Raw genomic sequence first — 15,908 nt, forward strand, 5'->3', positions numbered from 1 at the left:
CTGGTGGCCCTCGTAAAAAACCTTGAGTATAAATTGGAATCTAAGGTAGAGGAGGCTATCAGACCTTTAACCACCAAGATAGACACTCTAACAGCTGAGGTATCCAGGCTTGGTGGCCTGGTATCTTCGTACCAGGCTGCACTTACTCGATTAAGGGACAACTCTGGGGAAGGTAGACAGGCAGGGATGGTGCGGGGAAAAACTCAGTCAAATTCCATTAACACAACGGCAGTACCTACCACCGTGAGTGGGGCACCATTAAAAGCAACTACACCAGCCACCCAAGTAATAACGGATCCACAGATTCAATCTAACCCTGTTTCAAGACAGGGAACAGATAGCAGGCCGCACAGGAGTAAACGCTACCTTAACTTACCACCTGACTGTGTGCCATTTGTGGTAGTCCTAACTAATGTCCCACCCTGCGGTACTCACCCTGCCTCACCCTATGACTAGTCTCATGCCTCACTAAAAAACAAAACCGTGTCATGGCTTAATAAAAATTGTGGCTTTCCAATTGCATATTCTGATCAGATAGTGGCAGTCAGACGAGTGAACTGGGTGGGCCCATCGAAAAAAATGGGAAGCGGAGACTGCATTGTTGTGAACTTTAAACATCCCCAACATGTGGCCACCGCTCTCTTAAGAGCTTCGTCACTGATATATAATGAGAGCAGTATATATGTCCGACCTCTGGGGTACTTCTATGCTCATCTTTGTCATAACTCCCCTCAACAAAGGTTGTTCAGTCCAGTGGCTGAAACTCAGACTCATGTCATGGACACCGGCTTCCAGTATAATATTGTTAACCCGAGGGGATTTGGAAACGTTACCAACACTCCGAATAGACCCAACTTTGTGGCCCAACCTAATTTTGGGGCTAACATCAACACACAGAACAGATATGATCTTTTATCTGGCCTGGACATGTGTGACTGACATGAGACCCCTGTGGGTCAGTGCAACTCCATCTCAGATGAACTGGTACCTCCTCTGAACTCACAGGATAAAAATTGTGGAAGCAATATTGTATCGTGGAACATTGCGGGGCTGGCTGCAAAAATGGCAGACATAAATTGGGTCAACTACATTAAGCAATTTAAAGTTATCTGCCTACAAGAGACATGGCTGGTTGATTGTTATCTTTTTTTAGAAGGGTACAAGGCCTACTATGTCCCGGCCACACCATCATTAAGAGGCAGACCTAAGGGTGGACTGGTGATTTTTGTTTTTATCCTTGTTACCTGTAAAATCAGTAGAATTGATGCAAACTATTCTGGCATGATGAGTTTAGTTTTAAACGGGGAACACTGACAAGTATGTTTAGTGAATTTTTAGAATGCTGTCAATGTCACCTTAGTATCTAACCTCGTATCTGTCCTGCATGCTTTTGACACTTCCTCACTAAAGGATTTTAATCATAGCCTCATGATTGTGGGGGATCTCAATGTACACCTGTGTGGAGATCCTCTGCACAAATGCATAAATGATTTAAGTTGTGAGTGCATGGAGGGACTCCACCTGGAACACACAATGGCTGGGGAATAATGTAATGCTCTCCTTAATAACCTGGACCTCTCCCTGGCCATGACACTCAGGGATCCATTGAAATGTTTTGATACTCCCACCTTTAAGGGGCATGGGAGGGGCACCTTTATTGATCACATGCTGTTGTCAACGACACTGCTGCCTTTTTTAGATTTGTTTGATATTGTACCAAGCGAATTTAGTGACCATAATCCTTTAACAATTCGTCTGAAGGGACCTTGGTTTACTAAGGAAAGACAGATATGGAACACCGGGAGGTTGGGTACCACAGATGGGAGGCGGCGACTCAAATGGTCAATGGTGACCCCAGATTTACTGTACAAAAATATTATAGACACATGTACTGAGGATATTGTGAACTGCACTCTGGTGGAGGCAGACCCACGACAGGTTCTCACTGCTTATCAAAATCTGTCGGAGAAGGTGTCAGAACTGATGTCGGTTCCAGCAAAGATGAGTGTGGAAAAATGTGGGCCAAGATGGTTCAATCATGATTGCTCCAAAGCTGCTCGTAACCTTAGGCTAGCACTGGCAGCTATTCCGAGAGTGCAGGAAAATGTCAAACTGTGCCGTAGAGAATATAAGTCTATTCTTAAATCTCATAAGGAGTCGCTAAGAGTAGAAGTGTGGAATGAGTTACTTGATCCCTCTACCCTAAAATCCAGCACCAGATTTTGGACAATAATCAAAAAACCATTCCTGGTAGAAGACCCGGGTAATCGTCTGGACTGTTGTATCCCCAAGGAAGAGTGGGAACTTCACTTCAAACAATTATACTCTTCTGGGTTACCTGTTACAACTGAGAACTTACCTGATGCTAGGGGAGGTGCTATTAGCTTTACTAATGATGAAGTTATGGTGGCTATTGAAGGTCTTACTGCCAGAAAGGCCCCAGGGCCTGATGGGATCCCCCCGGATTTGTATAAGTCTGACCCACATTTTTGGGCACCCATCCTGGTTGTAGTATTTAACGCAGCTGCCAAAGTGGGCTGTCCTACCTCCTGGGGATTATCAACGATTGTTCCCGTTTTTTAAAAAGGAGATAAGGGTAGTCCTCATTGCTACCGGCCAATCTCATTAATTGACTCCATGGTCAAAATTATGGGGAGAATTCTACTACAGAGAATAACATGCTGGGCGATCGCAAATAACACCATGTCGATTTCTCAGTATGGTTTCTGTGGGGGGCACTCCACCATAACCCAGTGCCTTAACCTCTTCCTTGTATTGAGCAAATACACCACTGTACAGAGAGGAACTGTCCATCTTGCCTTTATGGACCTCTCTTCAGCCTTCGACTGTGTTAACAGGGGGGGGCTGTGGAGGTCCATGAGGAAGAAAGGTGTGGATCCAGGGTTAGTTGACTTTCTGGTGGATATGCACAGTAATACTAGTGCTAATGTCAGATATTATGTAAATGGGGACACCACTGGTAATTTTGACATAAAGAAGGGAGTGCGTCAGGGTTGCATTCTCGCCCCCTTCCTTTTTAATTTGTATATTAATGATTTAGATGATTATCTACAGAATGTACAGGCAGATTGTCCTAGAGTTGGCAGGCGGGGTATTCCAGTTCTCTTATACGCAGATGATGCGGTTTTAATCTCAAGAACGGAGAAGGGACTCCAGGCCCTTTTAAATGCTTTTAATACTTTTATGTCTGACCGAAATCTATTGGTCAACAACTCCAAATCATACATAATGCATGTTGGCCATAAACCCAAAAAGAATTTTGTTTTTAAATTGGATGATGTCCCAATACCAATTACAGAAACATTCTCATATCTTGGAGTCCTGTTTGATACCAAGCTTAACTGGGGTCCACACTTGGCCAAAAAGAAAGGTGAACTGACCAGGGCTACTGCTTCTGTTTTTAACTTTGCGACAAAACTGGGCAAGAAGCCAACAAACGCAATGATTAAGCTTTACAGTGCCAAATCTGTTGCTACAGCTGCATATGGTAGTGAACTGTGGGGATATGTAACTGGGGAACAGTTGCAGGTTGTTGAAAACAATTTCCTAAAACGTCTACTTTGTGTCCCCACCAGTACACCCAACCTGACAGTACATGAAGAACTGGGAATCCAGTATCTAAGTGATATTTTTTCCTTTAGGCCTTTGATTTGTTGGGTTAAACTGTGGATAAATCAAGACCTACCCCTTACCCATTTGATTGTAAGAGATCTTGTATCTCAGGACAAACACATGCGTGTCCCCTGGTTAAAATATCTGAAAACTTGCTTTTCCAGGCTAGGTCGCCTGAATTTGTTTGAAAATCCTAGCGGAATTGTAAAAGGGGATATATTAGCAATCAAACAAGCCTTCTATAAGGACAAGTTGGCTCAAAGGGAAAGTGAGGAGCTTCTGAAACCAAGAATCAGGAAATATGTGATGTTAAAACCTGTGAAAGCATGGAACCATATTTAATGAGTAATTTGACCGCTCATGAGAAATTCTTGTTGACTAGGTTTAGATTTGACATCTTCCATTTTTTAATTCGACCAAAGTCAGACATTTTTAATAAGGTTACAGCACCCAGTGGCTGCGACGGGATGTCTCCACAGGATATGCTGCATTTTATGTTTTTATGTAGGTTTTATGAATATCCCCGCAAACATTATCTTGTTGCCCTCTTAAGGAAACTTAATTTTAACCAAATCAAACCTGCCTTTGTTTACTTAAAGCTTTTGTACAGTGATAGTGTTTTACAGGTTAAAGAATTTTTAAAATTAACCATCAAATTAAGGAATTGTCTAGACCAATGATATTGTACTTACTATCTGCACTTTACTATGTATCTGGATCATCTTATTGACAATGGGCTACGTGTAATATGATTTTTGTATGTGACTATGAATTATTGTAATAGTATGAATAATGTTTTTTAATTGCATTGTATATATGTGCACTTTTATGGTGTGAAATATAACCGAATAAAGTATTGAATTGAATTGCATCCTGAGCAATACCTTGGACTCTGGCACTTTTTTTTTTTTTTAACTTAACCTCTGTGTTAGTTACTGGACAACATCACACCAGTTGCCAAGCACAGAACCATAAAATAGAGGCTCAAAGTTCAGAAGACACAATCCAGGCAGAGAAGCTAATGGAAAATCCCATTCAGCACAGCGAGAAAGCAATACAAAAACACACAGGCATAACCAGAACCTCACACAAACAAAACATTTGCACTCAAACACACAGTCAAGTACAAACCAAGAGCCATGATCATTTTGATCATCCCCTGTACCTCGTCCCCAAAACAAGAGTGTGTGATTGCCTTAAGACAAGGGCTGTGAAAAGTTCTATTTTCTCCCAATCATCCTATCGGTCTAATTTCTCAGCTTAACAAAGATTCAAAGTTTTCATCTTTCTACGCATCAGCTTGAAAATCTGATTTTTAGTGACCATTTATGTCACAAAATATTAAATTGCAGAAAAAAAATTCTGAATGTTTTTCAGTGTGAATAGAAAAAGCCTGCCATTTGCCACTGTGCAAAAAAAAGCCCACATACCTTTTCTATCATTGCATGCTTTGATTAGAATTAAAATGATCTTGCATTGTGGTAAAATTGATCTCTTACAATGTGCAGAAAATATTTTCAGGGACAAAGAAACTGAAAATGGAAAATTTAACAAATTGCATAAACCGGCACCTCTGCAAAACCTTCCAAGTGTAATAAACGACCACCACCCCTAACAAGGACCATGCTAGTGGCTCTGTTACCCCCACCTGTAGTGATACGCTTCAGATTGTAAAACTGTCCTTTTCCACCTGTTTGCTCTTGTATAAGAACCTTTCTCTAGGTGATTTTGTGGTTGAAGCTGCTGAGAGCACACAAACGGACATTGTCAAAACATTTATTTTATGGTTGGCGGCTGGATGGAGCAGAGGAAATACCAATGGTCCTTTGTGTGTTCAACAACCCTGGAGGGGAGGTAGAGTAAAACTAAAGTACACAACATTACTCCTTGTATTGTTATATCTTTTATATGGGCAAGTAGGAAATGTGATCAAAGCCCTTGGTGTATTAGCTTAGAATTGCCAGCTCTCTTTTGTAGCACAGTCTTCACTTTTGGATCGACATTTAGTAAATATGTGTGTATTTTACTCCTGTTTTTCTTCTTAAAAAAATCATTTATAATGGAAGAGTGACATGTTAACTGCCATCATGTTGTCGAGTGCAAACCCAGTTCCAGCAATAGAATTCACTATTATTATATTGAAATGTACTCCTTTTGACCTTCGAAAGTGGAGCCCACTGAAATAAGTCACGCTTAAACCTGGGCCATGCAATGTCTGAAGGTTTTTAAACCCGGGCAGTGCAAGATCTGCAAGTTTCGTTTAATTGAAGTCTGTAAGGGAGGGAGGTGTATAGTATAATGTTGGTGATCTGTGCTCTGCCCAGTCTGGGAAGTTGTGGTCATGTGAAATGTTGGGAGACATCGGTGAGGACTGGCAGATCAGTCGGGAGAGCTTGTTGAGTAGGGTAGATGCTGCTCCCGGTCAATCAATCAATCAGTGACACTTACAGAGCGCGCTACATACCCGTAGGGTCTCAAGGCGCTGGAGGGGTGGCGGGGGGGACTGGGGGTGCCGCTACTGCTCGAACAGCCAGGTCTTCAGCTTCTTCCTGAAGGAGAGGTGGTCTTGGGTCAGGCGCAGATCGGTCGGGAGGGAGTTCCAGGTCTTGGCGGCCAGTTGGAGAAGGACCTTCCTCCTGTAGTCGTTCTTCGGATGCGGGGGACGGCGGCGAGGGCGTGGTTGGCTGATCGGAGGTGGCGTTTGGGAGCGTAGAAGTTGATCCGGCTGTTGAGGGAGCTCGGGCCTTGGTCGTGTAGGGCTTTGTGTGCGTGGGTGAGGAGGCGGAAGGTGATTCTTTTGTTGACGGGGAGCCAGTGAAGGTCTCTCAGATGTCCGGTGATGTGGCTGGTACGTGGGATGTCGAGGATGAGTCTGGCTGAGGCGTTCTGGATCCGCTGGAGTCTCTTCTGGAGCTTGGCGGTGGTACCGGCGTAGAGGGCGTAGCCGTAGTCCAGTCGGCTGGTGACGAGGGCCTGGGTGACGGTCTTCCTGGTCTCGGTGGGGATCCACCGGAAGATCTTCCGTAGCATGCGTAGGATGTTGAAGCACGCCGATGAGATGTTGTTGACTTGCCTGGTCATGGAGAGGGAGGAGTCCAGGATGAAGCCCAGGTTGCGTGCATGGTCTGTCGGTTTGGGTGCGGTGCCCAGGGCGGGAGGCCACCAGGAGTCGTCCCAGGCGGAGGGGGAAGAGCCCAGGATGAGGACCTCCGTCTTGTCAGAGTTCAGTTTCAGGCGGCTGGTCGTCATCCACTCGGCTACCTCTTTCATCCCTTCGTGCAGGTTGGCTCTGGCGGAGGCGGGGTCGTTGGTCAGGGAGAGGATCAGCTGGGTGTCGTCGGCGTAGGAGATTATGCTGAGGTTGTGTTTGCGTACGATGGCCGCGAGGGGGCTCATGTAGACGTTGAAGAGGGTGGGGCTCAGAGATGATCCTTGAGGGACGCCGCAGATGACTTCGGAGGCCTCTGACTTGTACGGTGGTAGGCGGACTCTCTGTGTTCTTCCGTCGAGGAAGGAGATGATCCATTCCAGCGCCTTGTCCTGGATTCCGATGTTGCTGAGGCGCTGTACTAGGGTGCGGTGGCAGACCGTGTCGAATGCCGCGGAGAGGTCTAGGAGGATGAGGGCCGCTGTTTCTCCCTTGTCCATCAGGGCTCGGATGTCATCGGTGGCGGCGATGAGGGCGGTCTCGGTGCTGTGATTGGCTCGGAAGCCGGACTGTGAGGGGTCGAGGGATTCGTTCGTCTCGAGGAAGGCGGCCATCTGCTTGTTGACGGTCTTCTCGATGACTTTGGCAGGAAACGGGAGGAGCGAGATGGGGCGGTAGTTCTTGAGTTCGGTGGGGTCCGCTGTTGGTTTCTTGAGTAGGGCGCTGAGTTCGGCGTGTTTCCAGCTCTCAGGGAAGGTGGCGGTGTCGAATGATGTGTTGATGAAGTCTCGCAGGTGGGGTGCGATGACAGCGTCGGCCTTGTTAAAGATGTGGTGAGGGCAGGGGTCGGTCGGTGATCCGGAGTGGATGGAGTTCATCGTGCGGATGGTGTCTTCGGTGCTGATCGGGGTCCAGGCGTGGAGGGTGGTGGTGGGGGGTATTTTGTTCGGTCATGGTGTGCGTTGGTTGGTTGTTGAAGCTGTTGTGTATGTCCGCGATCTTGTGGTGGAAGTATGAAGCGAGGGAGTTGCAGAGGTCTTGCGATGGGGTGATGTCGTTGTTTCCTGCGCTGGGTTTGGAAAGCTCTTTCACGATGTTGAAGAGTTACTTGCAGTTGTGTGCGTTGTTGTCCAACCGTTCCTTGAATGCTGTTTTCTTGGCGGCGCGGATCAGCTGGTGGTGCTTCCGGGTGGCAAGCTTGAAGGAGGTCCTGTTGTCCGGTGTAGGTTCCATTCTCCAGACTTTCTCGAGGGCTCGGCAGTTCTTCTTGGAGCTCTTGAGTTCGTCGGTGAACCACGGGGCTTTCTTGCTTCCGGGTCTGCTGGGCGGGGTCCTCAGCGGGGCGAGCTCGTCCGCGCAGATGCTGATCCACTTCGTGAGGTTGTCGGCGGCCTGGCTGGGGTTCGCTGAGCTGGCAGGAGGGTGCTGGCTCAGGGAGGTGGCGAGCTGGTCTGCTGTGATCTTGTTCCAGCTTCTGCGGGCAGCCTGTTGCTGGTGGTGGTGAGTCGTCGTTCTTTTGAAGGTGAAGTGGACGCAGCTGTGGTCCGTCCATTGAAGCTCTGTGGCGTGGCTGAAGTCGATGTCTGTGCTGGAAGAGAAGACTGCGTCGAGTGTGTGTCCGGCGAGGTGGGTGGGGGTGGACACCAGTTGCTTGAGTCCCAGGTTGGCGAGGTTGTCCAGCAGGGTGGTGGTGTTGCGGTCGTTGTTGTTCTCCAGGTGGAATGTCTCCCTTTATATTTCTATCTGAAGTCGGATTAAGGTGTGTACCTCTTTTGCAAATGTATCCACCATTACTCCTGATTGACCAAGGGACATCATCTTTTGTTCCTCTTTGTTGAGCAAAAAACAGTCCAATGTATCCTGTGATTTCAGAAGTTTTCCTGATGAGGGTGGGAAATAGAAAGAGTGGGTGTTTGTGTATATCTCTGTTAACTGCTCTGTGCATTGTTTTTTAGGATAAACACTGGTTGATCAGACAGGCCCGGAGTCCAATGGCCAGCACGTCCGTGGACTACCTGGATAACGCATACAGGAGGCGGTGAGAGAGGATGTGTGGGCGAAACACAACCTGTTCCTTCAGTTATTTTGCCTGTGTTGCTAGAAAACTAACAATAGCACGTCACCTTCCTCTGTCTCTTTCTATCTTTTCCAAAAATTCAAGTCTTTATCTGTCTCTTACCTTGTTCTGCATCTCGTTTCTGGCCTCTTTCATGCTTTATTTTAGTAAATAAGAGGTTTTGCCCCTCCCCTCTTTAACTTTGGCTTTTCGATTGGATCAGCACGAAATCTTAGCTAGCTGCTTCGGATTTAACTTGCTAACTACCAGGCACATTTGAGGCATATTCATCAAACATTGCTAAAGTTATGGACCTTTTGATTTTTTTCCTGCCCACTCCTGATAATTTGCCTCAAAATTTGACATTGCTAAACCTTTTTGGAACTTTGCTATTGTCGGGGCTACTAGGACTGTACAGCAGAGGTAGCTAAATTATGAGGCAAGGTAATCCAAATAATGTGGCAAAAAAATCAAATATTGGGACACATTTTATCCACAACACTCCAGGGCATATTAACGAATATTTATTTCTCAATTTTAAAGAGTGCAACTTAATCAGGGTGGTGTTCGCACAGTATGTCAAAACAGCATGGAGTTGTATGGCAGTCCCTTGCAATGAAGCCATCATTTGGTAAGATGGCGCAGGAATAACCAGGACATCAGTGTGAGAGAAAAGGCCCCTTTATTAGGAGAGGTCTAAAGCTAGCTTTCCACAACTTTCTATTGTAACTGGTAACTCCATTGCACTAATACATCAAACTTACCAACTGCCGACCTCCCTTAAACCACCTCCCGTCAGCAAACTCCCAAGCAAGCCAGCACCTTTTCCACTCCAACACATACTTCGCCACTCCACCAACCATCCAAAACCTAAGTCATCTGTAGTCTGGCATGTGCCACTCCTTCTCCCTAAAGACTCTTTTGCTGCCCTTTGATGTCCCTGCCTGCAGACTCTCCTCCACCTTTTCCCTGTTTCTAGCAGCAGGTGTCTGCCCTGTGATACCCCAGCCTTTGTGGACAAGAGTATCTCCCCTTCCTTTTTTGGCATTCTTTGAACCCTGTTCTATGCAGTCAGCGTGTAAGGATGCATAATTATGCTTACAAATTGCTACGGTTAGACCAGGCAGGTCTGGCTCTGCACCATGCTCTGGCTGCCTTATTTTACTTAAACAGATACCAATGAGCTAGGGCTACATTGAGACAGAACTCCAATTATGACTTTTTGACAGACTCCATGTAAGGCTCCTTGGTTTCTAGATAGCAAACCCCTGCCGACTGTATCCTCATACCAGGAAACAATGCACATTGGAAATTGAGCACATTATCATTGACTCTAATTCGATGCAAAGATGCAATACACCAACCCCCCTTTCTCGCTTTCTCTTTCCATCTCCCTTCCTTTCTCCCTCATGCTACTTCTCCTTTCGGTGCTTTCTTTCGATCCTTTTTTCCTGCATCTCTTTCCTTCTCTTCCTTTTGGTGCTGAATTTGGCTCCTTTCCCGGTACACAGATGGCAGACCCTCCTGTCTGTCGATGATTTGGTGGAGAAGGTGGTTTTGCAGCTACAAGAACTGAAGTTACTGGACAGCACCTACATATTCTACACCTCTGACAACGGCTACCACACCGGTAACTACTCCTGTCAAAAGTCTTTGTGTCTAGCGCCATCTTGATAGCGTTCTTCTAGTCCCTGGCTTTCCTTTCACAAACCACTGTAATAAGATGCATAAATGTAGCAAATTCAAGCAAACCAAACCCAAACTACAAGCCTCAGAATGCATTGATTTTTTTTTTTAACCAAAGACCATGACTGGAAGGTGGTGTCTCGTTGCCAAGGAGTGATCTGGACAAACTACGAGTCGGGATGTTGATAATGGGAGATTGCCTCTATTGGCCAGTTTCTCTTTGTGACCATGGGCTTCTCTGTGCCTTTGCCTAAGCTTTCCTCTGTTCTTGTTTCAATGTCTGAGACATCAGAGAGGAACCTGACTTTTTAAATACCACCTGTATCTACCACTGTCTTTGTAGCCTTGGGAGGTTTTCTGCACGTCAGTGTTTTTAGCTAATATGGAGACGCTACGAACCCTGCTAAGTAATCTGTTGTCCATAATTCGAAGAGGGTCACAGCAGCTTGAGAGAGACCCACATTTTGGGTAAGAATCAAGTAGAAATTGTTACCCCTATCTTGATTAGCTTTCTCCCCATAAGATAGTCCCTAAAAAGAAAGGCATTAACGAATATAATTATAATCACCCAACACAATAATCTGATCAGTCACTATGCGAAGATAAGTGCATTAGATGCAGCCTTGCACTAGAAGGTTGAAACTAAAGGTAACCAGAATGGTAACAGGGGCGAAGAACAGACCGTAACTGTTTAAACTTCAGATTCTACTGGTTGTAAGGCTAGCATACTCTGGAAGAAGAGACAAAAATCTATGAAAAACTTCCTCCCCTCACCCATAGACCAACTCTCTTTCCTATATTGTGCCACTTGGCTTACTTCAAGTGGAAAACTTTGAATCTTTTTCACTTTGTTAGTTTTATTCAAATGCATGTTCCCTTCATAATATGTATTTAGACTTTTTGAATAGTTAAAACTGTTTAAAATTAATGAATGTATGAGTGTCTTGCATAACTCCACCGTTTGATCTAAGGGATATTTGTGCAAACAACAGTTTAGAAACCGTTTTTACACATTTATTTTTAAAAGCTCCTCCTAATATATCTAACAGTTTGACAACGACCAAGTGTGCAGAAAAAACACCATTTTTGTTTAGTGTTAATCTATCCTCATATTGTTTTGGTGCTTGCACTTAACGGTTACATAGTCCACAATTTGTATTTTTTAAAGTTCAGCTGAATATTTAGGCTATAAATTACCAAGAGTCCCTAGTTGTTCTGTTTCTATTTGAACCAAGTCCATGTGGTGTTTTATGGGTATTAAACCATTGATTTACCCTTCAGCAAATGATTTTTCAATATTTTGTTGTACCTGGCCCAATTTGACATGCTTCAAAGGGTCATCCGTTTGTTTTTACCCTGAAATGTGCGAACCAGCTTTTTGTAATGACAACAAGAGGAATACCTGGTTGCTCAGCCAAGTTAGGTCAGTGACATGGTCACTTAAGGAGTGACAGTTGCCTTGAGTCTAAGAAAACCAATGGGATGTTGTTGAATTATCCCCAGCTGATACTTGGATAACACAGGTCCATAGATCTTCACATGTTGCTTGGGATTATCCTGTCATTGGATGCCTTTATGGAAAATGAATCAACTTCACATCCTGTTGTATGCCCCACTTGAGCATTCTGGAAGCAAGCAGAGCCAGACGTTTTGGGGTCCCAAACATGTTAAATACCTGCAGAATTACGTTTTAAGGTTTTGAGTGTAGAGGGTAGTGTGAAATTCAACAGGGGTTCCCCTTATGTTGGTGTCCATCAAAGAATCAGGCAAGAACACAACCCTCAAAAGGATCCCTTCCCGCTTCCAGGATCCCTTCCCGCATCATGTTCTGAATGCTTTAAGCCTAGACATGATTGTAAACTCTTGAATGTAGCATACGCTATAAAATACAGCAGAAAAGAAGGTATGTATTCGCCCCGAAGACAAAAGCACAAAAGGCTCCTACAACTACATCATCCTTATATTTTTGACAGAGTCACAAGGACCTATTAAATAGAAAAAAAATACTTTGTTGTTTAATGTTAACCTATCCACAAATTGTTTTGGTGTACCCACTTACGGCTGTGTACCGTACAATTAGCATTTTGTTTCAAAAGTTCAGCAAAATATTAGTTCTATGGATTATCAAGAGCCCATAGTTGCTGTAGTTCCACTTGTATGAGTCCATGTGGTATAATAGGAGTATTAAATAATTGAAATATCCTTCAGCAAACGACTTTCACATAGTTTGTTGTACCTGGCATCACCTTTCTGAAATTGTGTATTTACCTGTTTTACCCAGAATACTCTGACATAGAACCATTTTTATGAATTGGGTGAGGCAGCTGTAAACACCAGTCTCTCTCAAGAAATGCATACCATAGCATAGCCTAAATCTAAAATAAATAAGTAAACTTGCTTTTGAACACCCCAACATAACCATGTCACCAACCTCTGCCTCATGGTCCCATCTGGTGTTATCATCAATATATAGTGCTGCTGAGATGTAAATTAGAAAGAAGAGGAACTTTTTTAAAAAACGGTTGCGTCAGGCTGACATAGGAGCACCAATGCAGATTACTTTTGAATTTGCTACTTACAAGGCTATGAGCAAGGAATTGCTAGCTACAAAAGACTTATATGAAAGTCTCAAAAGTATGTGACGGGTTTGGAGGGAAGCAGAGATGTGGTCGACTTCTAGGCGTAGTCCATTTGCAAGAATAAAGACCTGTGATCGTGGTTGCAGAGGCAGCCACCAAGGCTGCTTTGGAACAATAACTTTGAAGTACAGAAATCTTCTATTTCCACAACCTCTCTCGAGATATGGGTTATAGTGAATATCGGTCGCTTGGTGCATCTAGCAAATGTGACCCTTCACAAAACTCTCAGAAATATGTTGCTTCTGATTACAAACGCATGTAGCAATCCGGGACTGTGAATCTTATGTATTTGTAGTTCTAGTAAGCGAGCATGTATTTGTAGTTCTAGTAAGCAAGCTTGTATTTGTAGTTCTAGTAAGCGAGCATGTATTTGTAGTTCTAGTAATGAAGATGGCAGTGCTGCATGGTGGCTGAATCACAGATCCCTAACTTTGTGTTCAACCTTTGGAGGATTCACTCTTTCACCCTGTTCCTTCATCTGACTCTGGCTCTATGCTAGATATATTGAGACTACCCACAGACTCTGATGCACAGAATCCTCACTCTGGGTCACCATAGTCCTCCCAGTCTGCTGCTGATGGGTGTGTTACTCTGGAAATACGGCTTTTTTTGAAAAATACGTAAAACACAGTATGCTACAATACCTTAGATACATCACTTTGGGTCTTAGCCTGTCACTACTGCTTTATATGTCATGACTCCTTTCCTTCTAAGTGCTACCCTTCTCTCCTCTCTATCCCTGTCCTCATATTTACGCTGTTCCCTACTTTCCTCTCACAGGTCAGTTCTCTCTGCCCATTGACAAGCGTCAAATGTATGACTTCGACCTGCGAGTGCCCCTGCTGGTCCGGGGCCCGGGTATCAAACCCAACCAGACCAAGAAGGTGAGTAAATGCTGAGGCTAGAGTGGTACCCTTCAGTACCACCATCGCCTCCACCCTGCCACGGGCGAACTGAATCTCCCTCTTCTCACACACTTTGAACTCTAGTGTACAGCCTTCCTTCTCTCTCTGAGGTCAAGAACTGGCTTTACAATGAATCACGGCCTCCTATGCTCTTCTGACCTCTATTCTGTTGTCCCACCACACTGAGCTCTAGAACCGACCTCCATATTGCCCTCCTATGTAACACTGCACTCCAGACCACACCTACATTCTGACTCCCACCCTCCTCTGCCCCAAGTTGGGGTGACCTTTGGCCTATAGCAGCTGGTTGCACTGACTCCAGTTCCACTTTCTTCCTGAGTCATTTCAGCTTTAGAGAAGCATTTGAACTGTACAGCACCTCACCGTGCTTTTCAGTGTGCAAGGAGCAAAGCTATGTAATCCATTTAGTGCAATTTCCTAGTAAAAAGCTAGTGATGCAGTGGGCTTCTCTCACTGAGTCCAAAACTGCACCTCTCTTCCAATCAGTGCAGAAATTATTTTGTTGTGCACAGAACCTTTCTATGACAAGATTGCCACTTTATCACTGAATTCTAAACCACGCTGACCAAGTAATGAATGTCCGTAAGTATGCAGCCGCTGTACCCAAGTCTTACAGAGTAATGAACCGGTTACAAACATTTGAATAATGTGCCCACTTATACCTTTTGGGCCTCAGAGCTTAACTTCTCTTCTCTTTTATTTTCCTGCACCAAATCATCTCCCAGGAGCCGGTTCTCAACATTGATCTGGCAACCACTTTCCTGGACATCGCAGGAATCAACATTTCTGAGACAACCATGGACGGACAGTCACTCCTTCCCTTGTTGGTAAGTGACCTCGTTAGATAACTGTCCATTATTATACCTGTTGAATACCGAATGAGACACTCATGAGAGGTAATGCTATGACTGGGTGTTGGGGTGTGTCTACACATTTGTACAAACATTTTGGAATGGCGTTGGAGCACAGCTGGAGAAGGTATAGCAAATGGAGTAAGGGCGTTTGTAGTGAGTGAGCATGAGAGTGGTGTAGGAGCGCTGGCTGTGAAGGAGCGATAGGCAATGGGGTAGGAACTTTATATGTGCAGATGCTATAGAAAATGCTGTAAAGGTTCTGTGGGTGAGCTTTGGAGAATGGTTGTGGAACACTATGGCGAGTTGTGGGAATGGTGTAGAGGTTTCCGCTGTTGCAAATGGCATAGGGAAAGCTGTAGATTGGCTGTGGGGTTTTAGGTTTAAACCTATAATAACTGATAAAACCCCACTGAAAGAAAAATAGCCCTCACCGGTGAAAACATATAAACACCGAAAGAACACCTGCACAACCACAAACTAAATGCCAATCAAAGAAAGGAAAAAGAGATTGAAAGAGTCATTTTTTTCTTCCTGAAGAGGTCAATACAATTTAACTTTGTTTTACAAGCTAGCAGTAAGAAAGACTGGCTAACATTATTCTGCTTGAGTTTGGTTCTTTAGGGATGCCACTAAAATATTGTTCTTCTTCCTTTTACTTTTTTCAGTTTTGTGGCCTTTGGTCTAAAGATGTAGGGTTTAGTTTCATATTTTAGGTGTAGTTTAATTATTTTATAAATTGTAGAGAATCAGGAAATATCAAACTCATTTTATATTTTGACTGTATTTGATTCTTTCACTGATAAGTAAAATGGCTGGTTTCATAAAATCTTTCCTAATATGTGTCATCACATTTACCCACATAGAATAGGCAAAAACCCATAATACATCAGACCCTAGTTTCTAGTGGGTCAGCATTGATAGTAGGTGATCTGGGATAATGGTGAAAACATGACCCCAGACTTTTGG

General features: G+C 44.4%; 1 protein-coding gene across 1 annotated transcript in view; it reads left to right on the top strand.

Moving 5' to 3' along the window:
* LOC147679807 (uncharacterized) overlaps positions 1-15,908 on the top strand; it is a 582,063-nt gene that overhangs the window by 98,755 nt on the left and 467,400 nt on the right. The window contains exons 7-10 of the mRNA XM_086943363.1: positions 8,737-8,819; positions 10,349-10,467; positions 13,943-14,046; positions 14,814-14,915. Of these exons, the coding sequence (XP_086799489.1) occupies positions 8,737-8,819; positions 10,349-10,467; positions 13,943-14,046; positions 14,814-14,915 (408 nt within the window). The remainder of the gene's footprint in view (positions 1-8,736; positions 8,820-10,348; positions 10,468-13,942; positions 14,047-14,813; positions 14,916-15,908) is intronic.

Source organism: Lissotriton vulgaris, chromosome 11 (genome assembly GCF_964263255.1).
Source record: "Lissotriton vulgaris chromosome 11, aLisVul1.2, whole genome shotgun sequence".
NCBI lineage: Eukaryota > Metazoa > Chordata > Amphibia > Caudata > Salamandridae > Lissotriton > Lissotriton vulgaris.